The 23,000-nt window shown below is 44.5% G+C and overlaps 1 protein-coding gene across 1 annotated transcript in view; it reads left to right on the top strand.

The window, feature by feature from the left end:
- LOC143924556 (BOS complex subunit NOMO3-like) overlaps window positions 1–23,000 on the top strand; it is a 210,978-nt gene that overhangs the window by 46,069 nt on the left and 141,909 nt on the right. Inside the window, exon 13 of the mRNA XM_077448933.1 lies at window positions 9,091–9,232. Within this exon, the coding sequence (XP_077305059.1) occupies window positions 9,091–9,232 (142 nt within the window). The remainder of the gene's footprint in view (window positions 1–9,090; window positions 9,233–23,000) is intronic.

Here is a 23,000-nt window from a genome sequence, read left to right on the forward strand (position 1 = left end):
TGCGGATCCATCCCCCCCTCCCCATCCCTTTTTCCCCTCCCCCTCTCCATGAACTAAAGAACATTTATTCCCTCCTTTTTTTGGTCTGGACAAAGTAGTGCATTCCCTGCACTCACCATATGTAACCTTATAGACTCCTTTTTTTCAAGTGGGAACCTAATATCTTTGATTTGCGCCAAATGCTTGTCTTATGAAACTTTGTATTCATTCATGGAATGCAAAGCTCCCTGTGAAGGATTGAGTGACGCTCAACCCCACGCGATTTTGTTCTGGTAATGGGATAAGAAGTTGCCATCCCACTGCCAGAACACAGCGCTGTATATTGTATGTAGCTGAGGCTATGTACAGTTCATACAGTGTTGAGAGTAGCTGTATCTCTAGTGAAGTTTAAATAGTTTATTTGGACCAAGCTGGTCCAAACAAACTATATTTACTTCACTAACACACTGGCGATGCACTTTGAGGACAGCACATTGGTGAGAAGTGGTTTCTTCCACTGGTATCCAGAAGCAAAAGGCTCCCTAGCTATAAAAGAGAATACATTCAGAGTCACTGCCTGAGAAATTATTGGTTTGGGCTAGATATCCCTTGTAGCCTTGACATAGCAACTACCTTTCCCATTCTTGGTGGGTACTATTTGTTTCCTGCCATCATTTTTTGTTTTCCTTGTGTGGCCTACCTTAGTATTTGAGGGGTAGGATTGTAGGTGCTGCCAAATGTCCTTGGTTAGCTTGGTGGTCCTAACCAATGTTAGAACAGCTCCGTACGTTCTTGGTGTTTTATAGATCTTTTAGGGTGAGACCGTTGTTGAGAAATTCTGTAACCTCTTTATTAGTCCTCAGCCTGGACTTGGGTATATAGTGAGAGGCAGCCGTGTTGACACCCTTGCTTCAGTCACACTTTGCAGTAGCCATCCCTAGGCTAACATGGCACCAGAGGCATAGGTGAGCTGCTTCCTACTTTAGGAACATTAGTGTGCGAGTTTAAGACTTGCTTGCCAGTACACTTTCCCAGCATTGGGTCAACGTGGAAGCCAATGCAATCACAGCATTTGTGAGGGAAGGCACTAACTCCTTAATAGTTTGTTATTGGTTTGGATGCTTAGGAAGCGGTTTAGTGATATCATTTGTATCCTACCTATTCTGTGTTTGGGCTTTGCACTTTAACTTTGTCGAATTCTCCTTTTTACCCTTAGTCTGGTCTTGGCAAAAATAAGGCAGCATGGCTAAACATTTCATGTTTCTTATGCTGCGTACACACAATCGGAATTTTGGTCGGAAAAAGCTCTGATGGTTTCTCCCGATGGAAATCCGAAGAGATTTCGCTCAAGCTGTCTTGTATACAAACGGGCACACCAAATTCTGACCGTCAAGAACGCGGCGACGTACAACGGGACTAGAAAAGGGAAGTTCAGTAGCCAATAGTTTCCATCTGGTAGTTGAATCTGAGCATGCGTGAGTTTTTGCGCGTCAGAATTGCATACACACGATCGTAATTTCCAACGAAAAGCTCTCATCTGTCTTTTGCTGGCCAAAATTTCGACTTTGTGTACCCAGCATTAGTCCTTTGTGCTTGTGATGGGTTTTACTTCATCTTTTTTTCCCCCCTGCAAAGTAAAATCATAATGGGCTAGTATGCACCACATACTAGCCCATTATGTTGCACTTACCTGCAAACGAAGCCCGGGATGTCTGCGCTGGTGGCCACATCCATCTTCGCCCCTCTTCCTTCCGGGGCAATGGACTCCGACTCTGACTGGCCGGAGTCGCGTGATGCCGCTGTCGATTATGGCATGATCCCCTTGAATAAGTGCGCATGCGTAGATGACGGCGCAAGCGTATATGGTAAGTATCTCCTAAACCATGCAGGTTTAGGAGATATTTCCAGTACCAACAGGTAAGCCTTATGACGCACACACGATCGTACTTTCCAGCAGAAAAAGTATGATGGAATGATATTCCGATTGTGTGTGTGTGTGTGATAATCAGTTTTTTTTTTTTTTTTTCAGACTGACATAGAAATAGAACATGCTTTAAATCTTTCCGACAGAATCAATTTCTATTGGGAAAACCGTTTGTCTGTTTGCTGGTCCGATGGACCAAATGCGATGCAAGGGCAGCTACTGGCTATTGAGCTTCCCTTTTTTAGTCCCGTCGTACGTCATTGCGTTCAAAACTAACATACTTTGGTCCAATCGTGTGTGGGCAAGTCCGTTTGGTCGGAACTCCGTCTGAGTTTACGTGGCATTATTATAGGCTTAAATGTAGGTAAGTGGTGTAACTAGTTTTACAACCACTTTTCACATATCTGTTTGACAAGAGCCAAAAAAAAGTTAAATTGTTAAAAAAAAAAAAAAAAAAAATAAAATATATATATATATATATATATATATATATATATATATATATTTTATCAGTTGGAATTGTTCCCAGCAATTTCTGTGAATTACAAAACGCTTCCCCTTGTTATGGAGAAAAGGAGGAAGTGTTATGTAGTCCTCACACACTCCGTGTCCTAAGGTGACAACAGTGTTCAGTATGGTGGTTGTAACAAGACACAACTGCAGGATTATCAGGCTAAAATATAGCAAAAAATGCAATAAAGTATAGCAAAAAAAGTGACGAATAAAGCCACCACATCTAAGCACCAGTAAGCTACAATACTATAATTTTTTTTTTTTTTCTTGGGTTTAGATGGATTTTAAACTCTTTTTCAAGAATGAATTAATTCTCTGGGATATTTTGTTGTGTAGATTCCTTTTTATAGGAGATGTTATGGGCTAGTTATGCACACTATAATGCCCCGTACACACGGGCAGAGTTTCCGTTGGAAAAATCTTGGGTGATTTTTTTCCAACGGAATTCCGCTCAAGCTTGGCTTGCATACACACGATCACACAAGCTCTCTGAACGTTCGACCGCCAAGAACACTGTGTTGAACAACACTATGACGGGCCGAGAAAATTTAAGTTCATTGCTTCAGAGCATGCGCCAAATTGTTTCCAAGCATGCGTAGGAATTTTGCGAGTCGGAATTGGTACAGACGATCGGAATTTCCGATCAGAACTTTTTCTGACCGAAAAATTGAGAAATCTGCTCTCAATCTTTTTCTGGTGGGACTTCTGCCAGCAAAAGTCAGATGGAGCATACACATAGTTGGAATTTCTGACCAAAAGCTCACATCGGACTTTTGCTGGCAAAATTTCAGATCGTCTGTACGGGGCATTCGAATTTTGTCTGCCCTCTGCATCTGTCCCTTCTCAATATTATGTGCCATCTCGCTCTGCTGGAGGAAAGGTAAGGGTGAATGTGTCAATTTATTTATCCAGCTAAGCTGATGAAGGGTGATTTAAAAAAAAAAAAAAAAGGAAATCAAAAACCTTAAAGAATTACTCCAGCTTTTTCTTAATGGATACACTGTGCATATAAAGGAATCACAGCTCCAATAATCTGTGTGTGTGTGTGTGTGTGTATATATCTTACCTCTAGCTGTATACAGCAGGTTTCTGTGTATGTGATGTCACTCCTGCCTGAATTTCTGAATTCTGACTTCCTGTTTCCTACTTTTGCCAGTCCTGATACATGTCCCAGCATGCTTTGAGCCTCTAGTTTAAGGGCCGGCTATGGGAGTCACTTGGAGCAGCTGCGGAAGTTGATGTGGGTGGTGGGTGGTGGGCGGTGATTGGGGAAGCAATAGAATTGTGTTATCTCTGCCCACACTCCATTCCTCTGTGCAGTGAATAGGCAAGAAGCAGGAAGTGACACTTTAGTGAGAAAGTTGATTCTAAAGGCAATTTTTAAATTAAAACAAAACAAACTTCCTACTTCCCTGCTCTGTGTAATGGTTTTTCAGAGAGCAGAGCTGATCCTCCTGTTCTCCCATCGCCGTATGCTAAGAGGGCACTCATGCATGTCTGTTCTGTCTCAAGGACATATAGCTAAACCTTATCTCCATAGCTTCTGATACCATATTTCTTTGATCTCTGTTTTATTAGAACAAGCCAGGTGAAACTACAAAATAACAGAGAAATAGACCTCAATAAGTACAATATTGCATACAATATAGCATACATTGCAGAAACGACAATATACAATATAGGATCAGATAGTAAAAACGTACTTTTTAAGTTCTCTAAGGGATGATGGCGATGGATTGAGAAAGGCAGGTCTTGTAAAAATTGTGGCTGGCTCACTTCCTGGGAAAATTCTACTCAGAATTCCCTGTTTATTAACAACTTCCTTAACTACACATGGTAACTGTAAATAAACAGAACTGCAGCAATACCAAAAAGGAATGCTACCACTTATGATTGTCTTATGTAAATTACACACTTTACATATAACTCAACAACACAGGTTCAAATAATCAGCATAACATCTGATGGAATGCCTGCTCATGCAATGCTCCACAGAAAAAACCCATGGCAATACCCACCAAACACGCTTGGCTCTCACGGTGCCACATAGGCTGGGTTTGCATCTGCATGTTGGTAAATGCTTGGTAACCGGAACAGAAAACGCACGATTTGCTGTGCCTTTCTAAAATGCGCAGCAATTTACGTCACACTTTCCATTTAGGCTGCGTTCTCATCTGTGCGTTTCTGAATGCATGACATCCCGCAAGAAAATGCATGCTTTGCCGTGTGTTACAAAAATGTGTAGCAGTGCGCATCACATTTGCGTTACCATTTGTTTGCGTCTGTCTGTTTCCAAACGCATGATACCTGCTATAAAAAAAAAAATGCACGCTTTGCCATGCATATCAAAAACACGCAGCACCGAAATCCACAAGAAAACACATGGCACGCTTGCGTTACCGTTATTTTGAATCTGCATGTTTCTGAATGCATGGCAACCCACAAGAAAATGCACACCATGCCATGCTTTTCAAAAACGCACGTCAATGCTCATCGTGCTTGCGTTACAATTCGTTTGCATCTGTGCGTTTCTAAATGCACAGCAACCTGAAAGAAAATGTATGCTTTTCTGAGTGTTTAGAAATTGTGCAGTGTGCTTGCATTACTATTCTTCACATCTGCGTGTTTCCAAATGCACGCAAGCCACAAGAAAATGCATGTTTTTGCCATTTTGTTTTGGGAACCTGTAGTAATGTGCATCATGCTTGTACTACGAAATGGGCTGCATTCACATCTGCGCATTTTTTGCAAACGAGTGGCAACCCGCACAGAAAATGTGTGCTTCTGCTGTTTATTTTGAAAAAGCACGTCATGCTTGGGTTACCGTTTGTTCACATCTGCTTGTTTCCGAATGCAGGGCAATCTGCAAGAAAAATTACACATTTTCTGTGTGATAGTGGCGCAGGAAGTCAAATTACTTTCGTGTGGCGCTAGTGTGTACCAAGGCCATCTCTTCATTCCTCCCAGCAGCAGCACAGCTAGCTTTACCCAATAGGCTGTGTATGGTGTATATGGAGGGCTTTCCATTTTTTTGAATGATGCATGCTAATTAGGATGTATTCAATCCCACCCACCATCATCCTTTGCAGACTACAAAGGGGTTTGTTCCAGCCAACCAGAGTGTGCCTCCATTTTGCAGCCAGCCACTGAAGGGAAGAGAGCAGAGCCACTTCCGCCGCCTGTTTGATTACAGCACTGGGAACATCACAGCTTTCATTTCAATAGCTGTGTGTTCCCGGCCGTGCCGTCACATACAGTCCCTCCCTCTTGTCCGGGCACTTTGATAGACAGATCACCCGTCCAATCCTGGGACTGGTCATCTGTCTATCAAAGTTCCCCAGACAAGGGGGAGGGGCTGTATGTGACGGCGCGGCCGGGAACACACAGCTATTGAAATCTAAGAGGAAGTAAACCCTGATGGGTTTACTTCCTCTTTCATTCCCATGCAAAGGCAAAGCATAATGGACTACTATGCATCGCATAGTAGTCCATTATGTGTCACTTACCTGACACAGGAGCCAGCGAAGTCACCGCTGCCCCCTGTAGTCCGGCGCATCCATCTTCTCGGTGGGGTCTCGCAGCTCCGCCGCTGTCATTCGGCGAAAGCCGCGATGACGTCACTCCCACGCATGCGCACGGGAGCCGACACGCGGCAGCTCCGTTGTTGAAGATGCCGCGCTCAGTGCGCCTGCGCGCCGCTGTCTACGGGCAAATATCTCCTAAACCGTATAGGTTTAGGAGAGATTTCTTGGACCTACAGGTAAGCCTTAATCTAGGCTTACCTGTAGGTCAAAGTGTGTTGTAAGGGTTTACAACCACTCTTAAAGCTGTGATGTTCCCAGCGCTGTGATCAAACAGGCGGCGGAGGCGGCTCTCCTGTGCTATAGGACACCCCCCATGATGAGCGGCACCAGGGGTGGGGGCGGAGCCCCGACCAGGCCCCACTCCATTTTTGGCTCCATTATCGGCCGATATGTTTCGGCAGCCGAAATTTCGGTGCATCCCTACTTGTTGCCCTTACTTTTGAATTAAAATGGACACTACAACACATTTTGCACATTTTTTAAAAGTGGAACTTTTATTTAGAAAATTAAGTCCTGCTAGATCATTTCAGGCTGGTCGCTTTTGCAGATATAGCTATGTAAAATATTAAAAGTGCATATACTGTTTAAAATCCAGCAATACACTATCTCACCCTGCTCTGCACAGGCTTACTTCACTTTCTTTCCGTTTTTAGTCACTGCTAACTTGTAGAGGCTAATCTGCTGACAGCCTTAACGCCAAATTAAACCCTCCTGTCCTTTACAGCCAAAGATGTAGCAGTACGTAGCAATCTTGTGACTTCTATCTGTCTGGCTGAGCACTGGGTAAAGCATGTAGGAGATTTCACTATCCTCTGACTGTCCTTTGAGGCTGCAGGGCCCCTGACCGCCTGTCTGGGCAGTGCTAATTGTGCCTATGCAGATCACATGCACCCTCCCAAGAGAAAAAAAAAAAACTCTAGCAATACACACCAAACTGAGCATGTGCAGAGTGCCCCCAAGGCTCTGTACTATCAGGAGATGGGTTGGGGACAGTATAAGAAAGGGAGGATTGGAGAAGACGAGATCAAACAAGATCAAACTTTTCTTTATTGTACATCATGGGACACAGAGCAGCATAGTAATTACTATGTGGGTTATAGCCACCTTCAGGTGATGGACACTGGCACACCCTAAACAGGAAGTTGCCTCCCTATATAACCCCTCCTCCTACCAGGCGTACCTCAGTTTTTTCGCCAGTGTCTAAGGTGTTGGTCACAAGTGCAGAGCTCCAAGCTGGAGGGATCTGGATTTAAACAGCCTCCATAGACTGGATCCATCCAAAGTGCCACTAAGGCCAAAGTGGTTGGTTCCTGGGCCTCTCGTAAGAACGAGGTTTTGCCTGTAATGCCTCTCTTTGAGGGCTGGACCCCAGGACCCAGGACTTTTTTGTTCATGCTACATTACCGAAAGTTTTTCCTAAAAAGGTGCTATACAGGTCCAAGGTAGTGGACCACCTATAATACGAACCCGGTCCTTTGAAGGTTTGCTAACGCAGCCCACCGTGATGGGTTAAGTTTGAATCTGTCTATTACAGCAGTATCCTGCAGCGAGGTAAGGGAAGAAGCGTAGGAACTGTAAAAAGTCCACCTATGCTTTTTTCTTAAAGTAAAAAGGTCATGCCATAAAATCTCCACTAGAGGGAGTAAATGCATACCTTAGTACGTTGCTTCTAAGTTGGCTCAGAAGTCCCAGCTAAAACAGCACATGTGTGGTCTCAAAAACCAGGTCGGTCCTCATCCTGAACATTTCCCTCCTGGGGGAGGGAGGTACAACTGAAGTTTGTTTTAAGGGAACGGTGGGTAGAGGATAAGGTGTTACCCTCAGGAGATCAGGAAGAAAGAAAAACCGATTACTCCTCTGTGGAGGAAACTACTGTAGATGAACCTTTTTCAGCCTTGCAATCTGAGAGATTGCTGGTACAACCTTTTACAGAGATGGTTCGCGCCTCTTGCAAGCAACCTCTAGCAGAGTCAGCTGATAGTTTTGTTTCTTCTTTAGGTTTTTCATGCGTTTCCTGTAAGTACATCATTAGATCTCCCTCCGAAGAGATTCACAGCACTCTATCCCACGGAGGAGAAATTCACCTAAAGCTGGAAGGTACCAGCAGTTGACGCTGCGATTTCCAGTGTGAATAATAGCCTAACTTGCCCAGTAGACAATGCACAGATGCTTAAAGGTCCAACTGATAAAAGATTGGAATTTCTGTTAAGTTTTTCTTCGGCAGGTGCAGTTACTCAGCCTGTCAGTCCCTAAAGGGACCAGTTTAGACAGGCCCTTAAAGAAGTCCCTGCACAACAGGCCCGCGATTTGGCCGAACTACCAAGGGTGCTATGTTTTTTTGTTTTTACTACTGCTTTAAAATGAGTTGCTCTTTCAATGTTTCTCGAATTAAGACTTCCAAAAGATCCACTTCAGAATTGGTCCCTCTCTAGGAAGCCACACCTGCCTTTTGCAACTTTCCAAAATGGGATCTTTTGTGGGTGCTTCAGGGTTTTCTAAAATCACCTTTTCAAACTTTAAAAACATGTTATGGAGAGGACGGTATGGAGAGAGATTCTGTAATGCTGCCCTAGTGTGACAACACTGGTGCTTCATAGATAAGGTATGGTAAGTATGTGTTGTCAACCTACTGAAAAATAAGGGAAAAAGCCAGGATAACGTAAATGAATGCGTCCACCACATCCATGTACCCATAAGCTGACCTATATTACTTTTTCAGGACAGTGATGTGATATTTATTTTTGTAACTGTTCTTTGCCATTTTTGTCTGCACTTCATTGTCTGCCAGATTTGTCAGGAAAGTGCTTAATAGTTCCCAAAGAAACTTTTTTTCTGCCATGCTGTCTTAGAAAACTGTGGAAAAGGGTTGTCTGGGGTATACGTTTCCTGGAATCTTCCAGGATAGCTTTGTCTTATTTGCAATGTTTTTATTTGTTCGATTTAGAGTATTTATTACATAGTGCATTTTGATGTATGGCCTTTAACTTATAAGCTTTGTTTCAGGTTGGGGGATACCACTCTCATGTACTGTCTTGGAAGATTTCAAGAAATTTAGTTACTGAGGGACTAACTGTAAATTTCTAATTCCAGGTTTCACTTCCAGAAGTAGAATTAAAAGCTGGGCTTGCATTAAAGCCAGCTGTTTACCCCGTGACTGTAATAGATGAACAAATTCTGGATATCTCCTTCTCACAATTTATGGCTTCAGTCTCTGGCAAAGTGTCTTGCCTAGGTATGTTGTTTTATGTCTTTTAAGGTGTTTTCTTCATATCAAGAAGTGGTAAAAAAAAATTGCTTTGGTTGGATTACATCAAGCAGCCCATAGATGACTATTTTTTAATCGTACATCAAGGGACACAGAGCCATAGTAATTACTATGTGGGTTATAGTCCACCTTCAGGTGCTGGACACTGGCACACCCTAAACAGGAAGTTGCCTCCCTATATAATCCATCCCACTACTGGGAGTATCTCCGTTTTTTTCGCCAGTGTCTAAGTTGTTGGTCACGAGTGAAGATGTGCTGTGCTGAGCTGCTCTGGAGCAATCCTTACTGGGGCTACCTATGCAGCCGGATCCATTCAAAGTGTCTTTTAGGTCGAATTGAATGGTACCCGGGCCTCGTATCCGAAGAAACAAGGTTTTGCCTGTAACACTTTTTTTTTTTTTATATAGAGAGCTGGACCCAGGATCCAGTACTTTTAGTATCAAGGCCATGAAGTTTTACTGGCTGGGTGCTTTTTACAGGTCCAGGATTGTGGGTTCCCCCGAGGGTCCCCGGTTCCTGCAGGTTTGTAAACGTAATCTATCGTGAAGGGTGAAGATTGGGTCTGTTGGTCTTGCTACAGAAAACCCTGCAACGGGAGAGTTAAGTGGAGTTTTTCTAAGGAATTTTTTAATTTTCTTATGAAATGTCTCTTTTAAAGTAAATGTTGTAATGCCTAAGTGTCACCACTGGGGGCTGTACAGAGCACTTGCCTTCTAATGCTTTGCCCAGAGGTCACACTGTGTGTCACAGAAGCAGCAGACTTTTTTTTTTTTTTTTTTCCTTTTAGCTAGCAGGCAGACCTCCAGTAAGTTTGGGGGGTTTTGCTTCCTCCAAACACCCCCATCTGAGCTGAACTCTTCCCCTCTTCAAGAGGCTGAGTATAAAGGAGAACTAAAAACGATCGGAAATGCTGTTTTCTTTCACAGCGGTGGCTTCCAGCCAGGTCTCCTCCACGCCATCCCTCAGCTGATCATGTCGGATTGGAGGCCCGTGCTTGTGCTGGAAATCTCCTTATTTTGAAAAAGAAAGGGGGGGGAGCGATATGAGTTGGGGGAGGAGGCTTAGGACGGCTTTGAGTGCGTTAAAAAAAAAAAAATAAATAAAAAACTCCATTTATACTGGCTGCAAAATTGTCAGACATAAGAGCAAAGAAAAGCATGAAAGAGGTTTTGGTGATGCAGGCATTTCCTATTTGACACATTTACTATTTGCATCAGGCTGAGCATTAATAGCAGCGGCTGTGGCTGGACTATTGCTCAAGCAGTGAATGCAGATTCTTCTGGTAGTGCCTCTGCTTTGTGCATCAGGCTATGGTCAGAAGGGGGGGGGGGGGTGTTGAAATGCCCCCTAAAAAGAGTTAAAAGGGTCTCCCTCAAGCTCTGGAAAGCTTACTCATCTCTACAAATGGCATCCTACCCTGAGAGGGGGGTGACTTGTCAGAGTGAAAAAAAAAAAAAAAAAGTTTAGTGACTTTAATCACATCCCAGTGTGGGTCAAAATGTGACAGGTTCTCTTCCATTACTCCCGACCCCTTAAACTGAGGACCTAGGGGCAGGAGAAGACTAATTCCCTCAGGGGACCATGTTGAGGCTGATGACTCCTCTTCTGAGGCGTCAAATGCAGAAGAGAATCAGCTGTTCCAATCTTATGTACCCTTAACTGAGTGTTTTGTTCACTAAAGCCTCCTCAAGCTGTGCAGGCCTTTTTCCTGTCCATTCATTGCCCGAAAAGCTTTTTTTGTATCTCCCAGATAAGCTTCTTTCTTTCTTTCTTTCTTTCTTTCTTTCTTTCTTTCTTTCTTTCTTTCTTTCTTTCTTTCTTTCTTTCTTTCTTTCTTTCTTTCTTTCTTTCTTTCTTTCTTTCTTTCTTTCTTTCTTTCTTTCTTTCTTTCTTTCTTTCTTTCTTTCTTTCTTTCTTTTTCTTTCTTTTTCTTTCTTTTTCTTTCTTTCTTTCTTTCTTTCTTCTTCCTAAAAAGTTTTCACACTTTATCCAATGTGAAGGAAATTCACTAAGTAGGGTATACTGGCAATTAACGCTGCTATATCCTCTATGAAAAAGTTTGACTTGTTCAGCAGACAATGCTCAAATGCTTAGGGATCCAACAGATAAAAAGGGGGCAGATTGAGTTAGTGTCTCAGCCTGCGCTGACAGTAATTGCTTAATCATTGAGAGATCAGTTTAAACAGGTGTTCAAGGTTATCCTGCTGAGCAGGCCCAGAAGGCAGCTTTATGTTTGCAATAGTTGCTATGATAGATTCTATCCTTCAGGCCTTGTGTCCTTTGCTAAGCACCTTGTAAGTTCCTGGCTAGTCTTCCTTTTTGTGGTGAAAACGCTATTTGGGGATATTTTTGATAATACAGCCAAAGAAAATGTAGTGGAAAGCACCCCATTTTACCATTTAAGAAAAGGAGTAAATTTTATTTTAATTTTTTAAAGCTCCTTCTCCTGTGCCAGAGGCATCAGCCTCCAGGCAGTCACAGTGGCTTCCACCGTCAGGTTCAATCAAATAGGGGGAATTCTTCTGCAGTTCTCAAGGACCTGGCAGGGAGTGTCGAGACGAATGGGGGACTTCCTCAATAGCTCCAGGGTACAAACTGGAGTTCCAAGGATTCCAGTCTCCTTGTTTTCGCAGATCAAACGTTTCTAAGGATCCAGAGAAAATGAAAAAAGTGACCATGGGGGGTCCCCATGTAAGAACAGAGGTTGGGGTTTGATTAAAACCTTCTTCTTCTTCCTCTTCTTCCTCTTCTTCCTCTTCTTCCTCTTCTTCCTCTTCTTCCTCTTCTTCCTCTTCCTCACGGTGCCGAATAGGAATGGACATTCTGGATCTCAAAAATCTAAATTCAAATCCTGAATATAACCACTCTTCTTCCTCCTTTATTTTATTTTATTTTTTTCTCCATATGGAGTCAGTCCAAATCGGTTATTTCCATCCTACGAGGAGGAGAACTTCTGGCATCAATCGACTTCAATGATGCATACCTCCCATCTGCCTATTTCCTCGCTCACTAGTAATATCTACTTTTCAAGGTGCAAAATCTTCATTTTCAGTGTGTAGCTCTGCCTTTCTGGGCCAGCTACTGCACCTTGAGTGTTTACAAAGGTTCTAGCCAGATTAAGGACCCAAGGTATAATGATTATGTTTTACTTAGTCGCTGTTCTTGATAGACCAGTCGGTACCCCGCTTAGACCAAAGTATGGACACATTCAGCTACCTGGAATATCTAGGTTGAATTCTCAACCTAGGAGAAATCTATTTATTTTTTTTCTCCCAAAAGAGATTTCTTTATTGAAAACAGTAATGGAAAGCATTACAAAGCATATTACTCATTGTACAGACACTTCCATCATAAAGCAATTACATTGAATAATAACAATTGGTGAATGGGGAGAGGGGTATCAACATCTTAGTAGGCAGTAATAAACAGAGTTCCTAGTCGGCATCCATTGATTTGGGTCTTATCTATTAGTGGACAGCTTGTGGCATACCTGTTTTGTGCGGGTATATGAGTGCTTTGTAAGAGGTTGCGTGCCCTCATATAGGAGAGTAGGCCCGCAGGCCAGAGATCGGTGTCTGGCGTCTACAGGTGGTAGCGTGTAGGCTTTAGACCAATCTTTTGCCTCAAATTCTGTTTCCTGGCTGACTGGATCATTGCTTTCTGCAGCCTGTTGGTTGTCAAAGGGAGATATGCCAGATGGCCAGTTCCTTCTCTGTTACCATTTTGTAGGGGGTTTCTCTGATGGGGACTTGAAGGGAACCCCTCTGGGGGGAGCTCTGGATGAGCTGGGCTTTTTGATGTTGAGGTTAACTGTGGGGGGGCAGGGGTGGAAAAGTGGTGTGGTGGGGAGTACCGGTCATTGTGAGAAGGGTTACAGCTCTGTTCCCGCCTCCCTCCCCAGAGAGTTTGTGATGAGCGTGGTGACAAGTTCTTTAGAGTCGGGTATGCAAGCGAGGGATAAGGCGGTCTTCTGGATGACAGAAGGATTGTGTATTATTGGTTATATTTTATGTTGGTGCCTGTTGAAGAGTCTTGTTAAGATTGGTGTATTCTCCTGTAGTCTGGAAATGTTTCCAGCAAGCCCATTTAGCTCCAAATTTAGGAGGGGTGTCCCGCACACTATGTGTATGAGTTCTTCCATGTCAGCTATATGATTAATTCTTCCAAACCATTCTTTGAGTGAAGGTATGGATTGTGTCTTCCAGTGGATAGGGATGCACTGTTTTGCGGCATTAATCATGTGCATCGCCAGGGATTTGTGATGAGTGTTTTAAGGCAGGTATGATGAAGCAGGTACTGGGTCAGAGTCTGAGTCAGTTTCAAGTCCAAAGTTGTGACATGTGTGGTGATTCGGTGGACTTCTTGTCAGAAGTTTTGGATATGTGGGCAAGACCACCATATATGCATTAGAGTGCCCCGGTCTTTCTGGCATTTCAAGCATGTGTCCAGAATGGTGGATTAAATTTTTGGAGTAGAGAAGGGATGCGATACCAGCGTGCTTGTATTTTAAAGCCATTTTCATGCATATTTACATTAACTGAGCCTTTGAGCCTTTGTTTCATAGTTGGTAAGGTTGAATAAAGACACCTGCCTATCCAGTTTAACCTGAGTGAGTGTCTACCCCTATCCCTGTACATTGCACACTCACATTGGTCCCTACCCTCAAAGGTCCCCATTCGTATACTAGGGCCAATTTTGGACAGAAGCCAATTAACCTACCTGCATGTCTTTGGAGTGTGGGAGGAAACCGGAGTACCCGGTGGAAACCCACGCAGGCACAGGGAGAACATGCAAACTCCAGGCAGGTGGTGTCGTGGTTGGGATTCGAACCAGTGACCCTTTTTACTGCTAGGTGAGAGTGCTAACCACTACGCCACTGTGTCGCCCTTTGTGTTTGTTGATGTGTATGTGTTCCCACTCTTCTGGTGTTAGAGAGGTGGATAGGTCTTTTTCCCAGGCTTTGCATTGCCTAAGGTCATTTAGTTGGTGGTTCGCAAAGAGAAGAGAGTAGGTAGTAGATATAAGGTGAGTCTGAGGCTCTGTTTTTGTACATAGACTTTCAAATGGTGTCCGTGTTCTGAAGCAGGGGGCTTTGTCTGTCTAGTGATTTCAGAAAGTGAGTGAGCTGTAGGTATGTCCATGTTGGGATGGCAGGCTTGTCCATCAGGGTGGCAAGCCGGGAGGCTGGCTGTATTGTTCCTTGGTCATAGAAATGGTTTGCCAGAATCTGATCTCTGGACCAGCGTTGATGGAGAAAATTGTCGATCATGCCCGGGGGAAACTCCGGGTTCATTTTTCAGAGCATGGGATGGAGGATAATTGGATTTGTTTGCACACTCTACGAAAACAATTTACTGTGCGTTTAATCAGTGGGTGTGTGGGTGTGTGCCTATGAGTTGGGCGAAGTGGCAACCATGGTATGGAGTGCAGGGGCAGGGTGATGAAGGCCGCTTCCAGTCCTACCCAATCTTTTTTTGGAGCATGGCAGTTCCAATCGATGCTGCGGGTCAGATGTATGGCATTATAATAATTCTGCAGATCTGGAAGACCTATTCCAACCCCCCCCCCCCATGCTTGGGCCTTGATAGGTGTGCATAGCTTATTCTAGCTCTCCCATTCCCCCATAAGAATTTGGAACGGAGGATTCTGTATGTGCCAAAGAAGTTGGGTGGGATATGAATAGGTATTGTTTGCAGGATATAGAAGATTCTCGGTAGGGCGTTCATTTTTAGTATTGCCGCTCTGCCAAACCACGAGAAGGTGGTCTTGTTCCATTTCTTTAGGTCTGACTTCAGATTATTCAGTATCGGTATGTCATTTCTTGTGTATAGATCCTGTAATCTCGATGGAAGCTGGGTGCCTAGATATGTGATAGCATCCACTTTCCATTGGAACAGGAAATTTTCTTTACATTGTGTTACGAGCGTGTGAGGTAAGTTAACGTTAAGGGCAGAGGATTTTTATAGATTGATTTTCAGGTTGGAGATCTGGTTAAAGTGGAGACATACCTTCAATAGGACTGGCAGCGTGGTGCGTGGATTTGTAAGGGAGAGAAATATATCATCCGCGAAAGCCGAGAACTTGAATTCCTTGTGGTTAGCTTTTAGTCCTTGGATGTCGTGGTTGTGTCTGGTACAGTTTAGGAGGGGTTCCAGAGTCAGGATGAATAAGATTGGGGACAGGGGACAGCCTTGTCTGGTCCTGTTGTGGATAGGGAAGGCACTAGACAGATTTTTTTACTCACTCTCGCTGAGGGATTAGTGTACAGGGATAAGATGAGGCTATGGATTGGAGAACTTTCCTCCATGTAATCCCATCCTACCCTGTCGATTGCCTTCTCCACATCCAGGGACAGAAAGAAGCCTTTTTTGTTGGACAAAGTGATAAGGTAATGTAAATTTATGGCCTTAATGGTATTGTCCCTGGCTTCTCGTCCAGGGACAAATCCCACTTAGTCATGGGGAATGATTGCTGGGAGGAGTGGCAGGATTCTATTGGCAAGTATTTTGGAAAAGATTTTTAGGTCTACGTTTAGTAATGAGATTGGCCTATAATTCGCTGTCTGTGTGGGGTCTTTGTCCTCTTTGGGAAATACTACTATGTGGCCCTCTATCATTTCCCGGGGGGGAGAGGGGGGTGGGTTGAATGGTGTAATAGAATTAAAGGCTTTTCGGAATGGAGTTTCCAGATAATCAGCGAAGGTCTTGTAATAAGCGTCCGACAAACTGTCTGGGCCTGGGCTCTTGCCCGTTTTTTTAGTTGCTTCAGTGCTGTCACCCATTCCTGTTGAGTAATTGGTCCCTCTAGGCTGTCGGTCGTTTCTTGGGATAATTTCCTTTTGCAGTGCTGCTCTAGAAATTGTTTAATTTTGTTTGCTTTGGTCTTGTGGGATATTGGTGAGGACTTGTCTAGGTTATAAAGCGAGGCATAATATTTTTCAAATTACTCTGTCTGTATTCGTTGTGCGTGTTAGCCCTGTGGGGGATATGAGTTTGTGTATGGTTGTTTTGGCTTTCTTGGTTTGAAGCGCTTGAGCTAGAAGGCGGACACTATTGTCACCGAACTTGTAAAAGTTTTTGGGAGAGCATGTACTTTTTTCCTTGTGTTTTTTTGTTTAGTTCTTCTTGTATTTTAGAGCGGATCTCAATTAGTTCTTGGTGGGTTTTTTGCGCTAAGGTGTATTTATGCCGAGCCTCTAGGGACTTCAGTGTTGTGAATAGGTCTGATAGTTTCTGGCGTTGTTTCCTTTCTAATTTTGTCAGTCAGGGAGAGAAGTTTTGCCCGAATTACACACTTGTGTGCTGCCCATTGTGTCAGGCTATTTGTGTCAGGCGTGCCGTTTTCCTGAAAGTAGTCCTTCAGGCATTGGCTAATTTCTGCGTTTCGAGAAATGTCTGTCAAAATAGTTGGATCTAGTTTTCAGATTTGGGTATGGGTTACTTTTTCAGGTAGGGAGATTGTGGCCAAGATCGGGTGATGATCAGACAGTGTCATCGGTTCTATTGTGGCTTTTGTCAGGTAGGGGAGGTCGCATTGTGATAGAAATAGTCCAGTTGTGAGTATCGTTGATGTGGGTTAGAGAAGAAGGTGTAATCCTTCTCTCTCGGGTATAAGGTGCGCCACGTGTCGTGCAACAGAAGGCTTTGGAGACTCAATTTGATCTGAAGCAGTGCCCTGTAGGGTAGGTGCCAGGTGCCCGTGGATGTGTCAATTAAAGGATCCAGGGGTACATTGAAATCACCACCAACTAGGAGTATCCCTTTGTGAAAAGACACGAGATGTTGGGTTATGTCTAGGAAAAATGAAACTTGTGCCGTGTTGGGGCTGTTTATGTTGGCTAGGGTAATTTTGTTTTTCGTTCCAGGTACCCTTCAAAAAAATGTATCTGCCTTGTTCGTCTAGGATCATATCCGTCACTTGGATAGATGTGTTTTTTGATAAGAGAATCGATATCAATACCCCTTTGGATTTGGAGGTTGGGGAAGTAGCGTGAAAACTTTTTGGTTAAAGATGATCGGATAATTTGGGGGTGGCACGCGAGCAAAACTGGGTCTCTTGCAAGAAGATTACGTCCGCTTTCATGCTATGCATTTGGGACAATATTTGTGTGCGTTTTTCCGGTATGTTAAGCCCATTTGCATTTAGGGAGACCAATTTAAGTGTTGGGCATTTGACTTTGCTTTTGGAAGACTGCATGATGGTGGCAATGTATGTTGTCACCACTTGATTGGTTTGGGGATGGATGCCGGAAGGGCCAAGCCGGTGGAGTGATGCAGAAGAAGGGGCAGTGGGCAAAAGGGAGTAGGTGGAATGTCTATTTGAGAGGGGGAGACGGTAGGGCTGTGGATAGTAGGGTGACTGGTGTGGAGTGGGAGGTGGTGGGGGTGGGGCGGGAGCTCCTTGGAGTAGAGAAGCGGATTGTTTGTCGTCCGGATGCTGGTGCGGACCGTTGGTCCCACCCGGATGGTTTTGTTCCAGAAGGGGTCAGTGGTCTATTACTAGGTCCACTGTATGTGGGAGTGGTAGGCTTCAGTGTTCGATGTTCTATGGTCTTTGGTTCCAGTGAGGCATATGTAGTTTAGTTTTGTGCTAACTAGTGCTGTTTGCCAGGGATGATGGGGGCATCGTTCTCCTCAGAGGGAGTTAAGTGTGGTGTGCTAGTCTAGTGGGGATGTTGTTGCCCGCTATGAGCTAGGGCATATTTCATTCTGTCTACTCGGTGGCTTAAAGGCATGGTGATTGGGTGTATCTTTGCCTATGATGGGTGTGATTGTCACCCCAATACCAGATTATCTGTTTACCTTACTTCCTGCTGTTTTCTTATCTAGGATTTTCACAGATTGTCATCTTACGGAGGTATCACATCTGAACTTAATCTGGAAATCATCTCATCTTAAAGTTCTACCAGGAGGCGTGTTCCCATGGTGCCCAACTGCACAGTATTCGTGTGCAATGTGACACCACGGGCACAGGGCCCCCCGGAGGGTGGTGTTGTACTTAAACTCTCTATATAAATCAACATTTAGCTAGGGTAAGTAAGAAGTACCAGAACAAGATCAATGATAACTTGAAACTAGTTGTCTTACTGATAACAGGTTTTACAAGTAACTATGATGGGCTAGGCTGGGGCGGGGGGCACTGCAGCCCCACTTGGGAGCTGTGCAGCTCAGATTTGGTTGTGTTCGTGAGGCAGTGTTGTTGGGCATCATCCTTAGATCTGACACTAGAATCGAGGCTCCGTGACTCCCCCAGCCGCCCACCCCATGAGTCCTTTGTGGGGCTTCCCAGATTAACCTGTGCATCAATAAAACATAACCTAAACACAACAAAGACAAATGGGAAAAAAAAACATATAAGAGCTGTAAGAAGTGGAGTGGTTAGTCTCTATTGTGACCAGATCTCAGGAGATAGTTGTTACGTGTTGCCCCCGAGCAACAGCCTGTGATCTGTTCATTCTCGGAGGTGTAATATTCTGCTTTTCGTGTATTTTTAGAGATATTTATGTGTCTGACAACAACTGCTATAACTTTTTTTAGCCTGTTTACCAGGTCTAATCAGGAAGCCTGTGTCCATGGGATTTCAAAAGGTGACATTACGTGGGGTAGAATGAAAAAAAAAAAAAAAATTTAATGAGCGAAAAATACTTATGGGTGTTCCAACCGTCTCTTTTGAGTGGGATTGTAGTTGTGGCAATCATATCCTCTGTAGAGGTGTCTGGTTTTGTAGAGTAAGGAAGAGATGATCAGAAAAAAAATAGGGTTACCTCTAGAGCTGGGTAAGGATGAGGCGGCCGGAGAGTCTGTAGGAAGAGTGTGTCCAGTTTTGGTCTTTGATGGGGTTTGCTTCAAAGTCTTTGTTGGTTCTAGCAGTGTTTAACAGTTCGCAGGTCCAGTCTCGTGTTTCTAATTTCTGTCTGTAATCTTGAGATCTGTGGTCCGATGACAGTTATGAGCGACGAGCCTTGTAGTGGTCGGGTGAGGCCGTGGGGCTTCCATTTCTCAGCGGTCCCGCTGTCTGGTGTGGTGAAGAGGGTGGGTGAGCGCGTCGACGGCGGCTTATGCTCAAGTTGCCTGCTTCAATGACATCATCCATTGAGTTTGTTCTGTGTAGTGGCGGGAGGTGAAAATCACTGTACCAATCTGGTACCTCAACCACTGGGATGTTGAGTGTAGAAGAGAAGTGTTCTACATCCTCAGTGACTCTGAGATTTGCAGTGTGGCCATTTGTGGAGGCTGATGGGCAGAAGGGAAACTTCCATATGTAGGCTATCGCCTTCCCCCTCAGCACATCCAGCAGGGGTCTTAGCTCCCTTCTCCTCTGCAGGGTTATGTTGGATAAGTCCTGAAAATGTTTTATCTCTGCCCCCTGGTATGTAAAGCGAATTCGCCCCCTGGCCTTCCTCAAGATCTCTTCTTTAAGAATAAAGTCTGTGAGGCAGCAGATTGCATCCCATGGGGGGGTCTGTGTCTCTACCTCTCGGGCGCAAGGCCCTATGCATGCGTTCCATTCAGAGTTGTGTATCTGGGCTCTTTCCAGCGGGTCATTAAACAATGCAGTGATTGCCTGGGGGAGCTGACTTGTGTCTATGGTTTCGGGGAGGCCTCTTACCCGGAGGTTACGGCATCTCCTCTCATTGTCCAAATCTTCCATGTGCCTGTTAATTTCATTCAGGTGGATTGCGTGTGATTCCGTGACTTGTTGTATTCTGCAGATCGAGGCATTGTGGCGTGCTTGCGTCTCCTCCTCCGCCTCCTCCACTCTCAGTGCGATGGCTTGTAGGTCTGACCTCAGGTCGGCTATGGCGTCCGCTATTGTCGCTGATAGCATTGTTTTGATGTCCGCCGCGACCGCTCGCAGATAGGCCATGTTTAGGGCGGAGGTCAGGAGCATGTCTGATGCGGGCGGGCTTCGGCTGCAGGTCCGGGAGGAGCTTTTACTGGAGGACCGGGGCTCACGGGCTGAGGCCTTTGTTTTGGGGCACTCCTTCCCTTGTTCTTGACTGGAATATCTCCAGGATTTGATGGCTTAGTTGCGTTGATTGACTCCTGGGAGACCTCGATCTGGTTGCCGCAGGACTCTGGGGAGAGCTCTCCATGTGTTAGGGCGAGTGTCAGCGGCTGTAGACAGCTTGCTGGGCCTCGTGGAACCGGAGCGATGAGTTCAGGCGTCCATTACGGAACAGAGCCAGGCCACTCCCCCTGGAGAAATCTTCTTTAAAACCATGAAGAAGGCTAAAATACTTGGGTCTGATAATGGGTACACCCAGCAAAGGTTATTCTTACCCCAGGCAAAGATCAGCACCATAAAGGAACTGATTAAGGTGCTCAAAGCAAGATGAATTTCTTCTATTCAACTTTGCATGAGCTTGTTGGGAAAGATGGTGGCTAAATTCAAGGCCGTTCCTTATGCTCAGTTTCATTCGAGACTGCTGCAAAACGGTATCCTATTGGCTTGGAACAAAGGGTTCAAGCTCTACATTCCCAATGTGTCTGACTCCAAATCCTACGGCCACATCACCCTGATAGCGCCCGATCTCGTCTGATCATGGAGGCTAAGCAGGGTCCGACCTGGTAAGTACCCAGATGAGACCACCTGGAAATACCATGTGCTGTAGGCTGGGTGCGCTGGAGCCTCAGTTTATGGTTAATATCCAAAGATCTACTAAGGGGAAAATCCTTCCTTCAGTTACCTGTAAGTGGTAACAATATATACCAAACTTTTTTGTTTAGGTTGGGGGACAGTCCTGAAAGAGGCAGCTGTCCAAGAGAAGTGGCCCAGATCAGAAATGGACTTACCCATTAACATTTTCGAAAATTTCAAGCAGAGCTCTTGGTCCCGAGGGCCTGAACGTTCAGTTTATGGTATTGTCCTGCCAGGATTCAATCCGACAATGCCATAGCAATGGCCTATATTAATCACCAAGGGGGCACAAGAAGTTGTGCGGCCCAAAGAAAGGTGAATCATATCCTATCGGCAGTCTTCATTCTAGGAATAGAAAATTGGCAGGCAGACTACTTGAGTCGACAGCAGTTGTTCCTGGGAGAATGGTTCCTTCACCCTGATATCTTCCTGTCAATGTGTCAAAAATGGGGGATCCCAGACATAGATCTGTTTTGTGTCCAGGTTCAACAATGAAATTGACAACTTTGTGTCGAGAACAAAGGATCTGCTAGCATGTGGAACAGATGCTTTGCTATTCCCGTGGAATCGGTTCTCACTAATTTATGCATTCCCTCCTATTTTGCCTGCTTCCACGACTTTGCAGGATCAAGCAGGAAGGGAAGTCGTTGATTCTTGTGGCCCCCAGCGGGGCCTAGGAAATCTTGGTATGCAGAGATTGTAAAGATGGCAGTAGGGGACCCTACCATCACAGCCAGACCTTCTCTCACAGGGTCCGGTCTTCCATTCTACTTTACAAATGCTAAATTTAACTGTCTGGCTATGGAGACCCACACTCTGAAGAAGCATGGGCTGTCAGGTTCAGTAGTGTCTATCTTGGTTAATGCAAGGGAGCCGGCCTCCATAATTTATATATTATGGAGTCTGGGGAAACATACGTCTCCTGGTGTAAAACCAAGAGTTGCACCCCAGGAAATGGGTCAAAGGTAGAATCCTTGACTTTTTGCAGATGGGGTGAGAAATAAGGCTGGCCTGTGATGTTTTGTCTGTGTTGCCTGAAGGTCCTAAAAGAGGACAGGCAGCATCGAAATCTACTATTTTTAAATGATTTTGACAAATAATCGTTCAAGCTTATGGTTTAAAGAGGTAGATTCCACCCTCCCAAATCATAGCGCACTCCTCTAGGGCTGTTATTACTTCATGGGCAGTGCATCACCAAGCCTCCATGGCTCAATTCTGCAAGGTCGCAACTTGGTCTTCAATCCATACATTTTACCAGATTCTATCTGGTGGATGAAAAAGACATGAGGATATCGCCTTTGGGCACAGTGTACTGCAGGCAGCAGTATAAATCCTGTGATCTCATGGTGCCCTACTTTAGTTGTGTCTCCCTCCCCTCAGTTGGCATTGCTCTGGGACATCCCACATAGTAATTACTATGGCTCTGTGACCCGAGATGTACGATGAAAGAAAATAGGATTTTTATAACTGCTTACCTGTAAATCCTTTTAAAGTACATCACGGGACACAGGTCCCACCCCCTTTTTAGTATTCACGGGCATTGCTTTGCTACAAAACTGAGATGCTCCCAGTAGTGGGAGGGGTTATATAGGGAGGCAACTTCCTGTTTAGGTTGTGCCAGTGTCCAGCACGTGAAGGTGGACTATAACCCGCATAGCAATTACTATGGCTCTGTGTCCCGTGATGTACATCAAAAGAAAAGGATTTTACAGGTAAGATGTTCTAACAATCCTATTTTTCCTTGTTCAACCCACTATTTGGAAAAAAATAAAGACTCCATTCACACATTTGAAGTGGAAGGGGCGAGTCCTCCTACCGGGTCTTTGTATTCTGACAGCGGGGTGATTTCAAGGCTCTCTGGATATACTTTTTCAGTGGCAAAAAAAAAAAAATCAGACGGCGTGGTTGTACAGAAATTGATCGGTAGATCAGCTTCTGTACAACCACCCTGCACATACATGAATCAAAGTTTAACCAGTCCCTGCTGATGTGTGTAATTTTTGTATGCTTCAACCGCAGTTTTTGCTGTGGTTTCTGAAAATGCACAAGAGATTTAGCATGCAGGACTTCTGGTGCGCTTTTCAGAAAAGGGTGC

The sequence above is a fragment of the Lithobates pipiens genome, unplaced genomic scaffold (genome assembly GCF_037356315.1).
Source record: "Lithobates pipiens isolate NorthernLeopardFrog02 unplaced genomic scaffold, aLitPip1_a1.2 Scaffold_22, whole genome shotgun sequence".
Taxonomy (NCBI): Eukaryota; Metazoa; Chordata; class Amphibia; order Anura; family Ranidae; genus Lithobates; species Lithobates pipiens.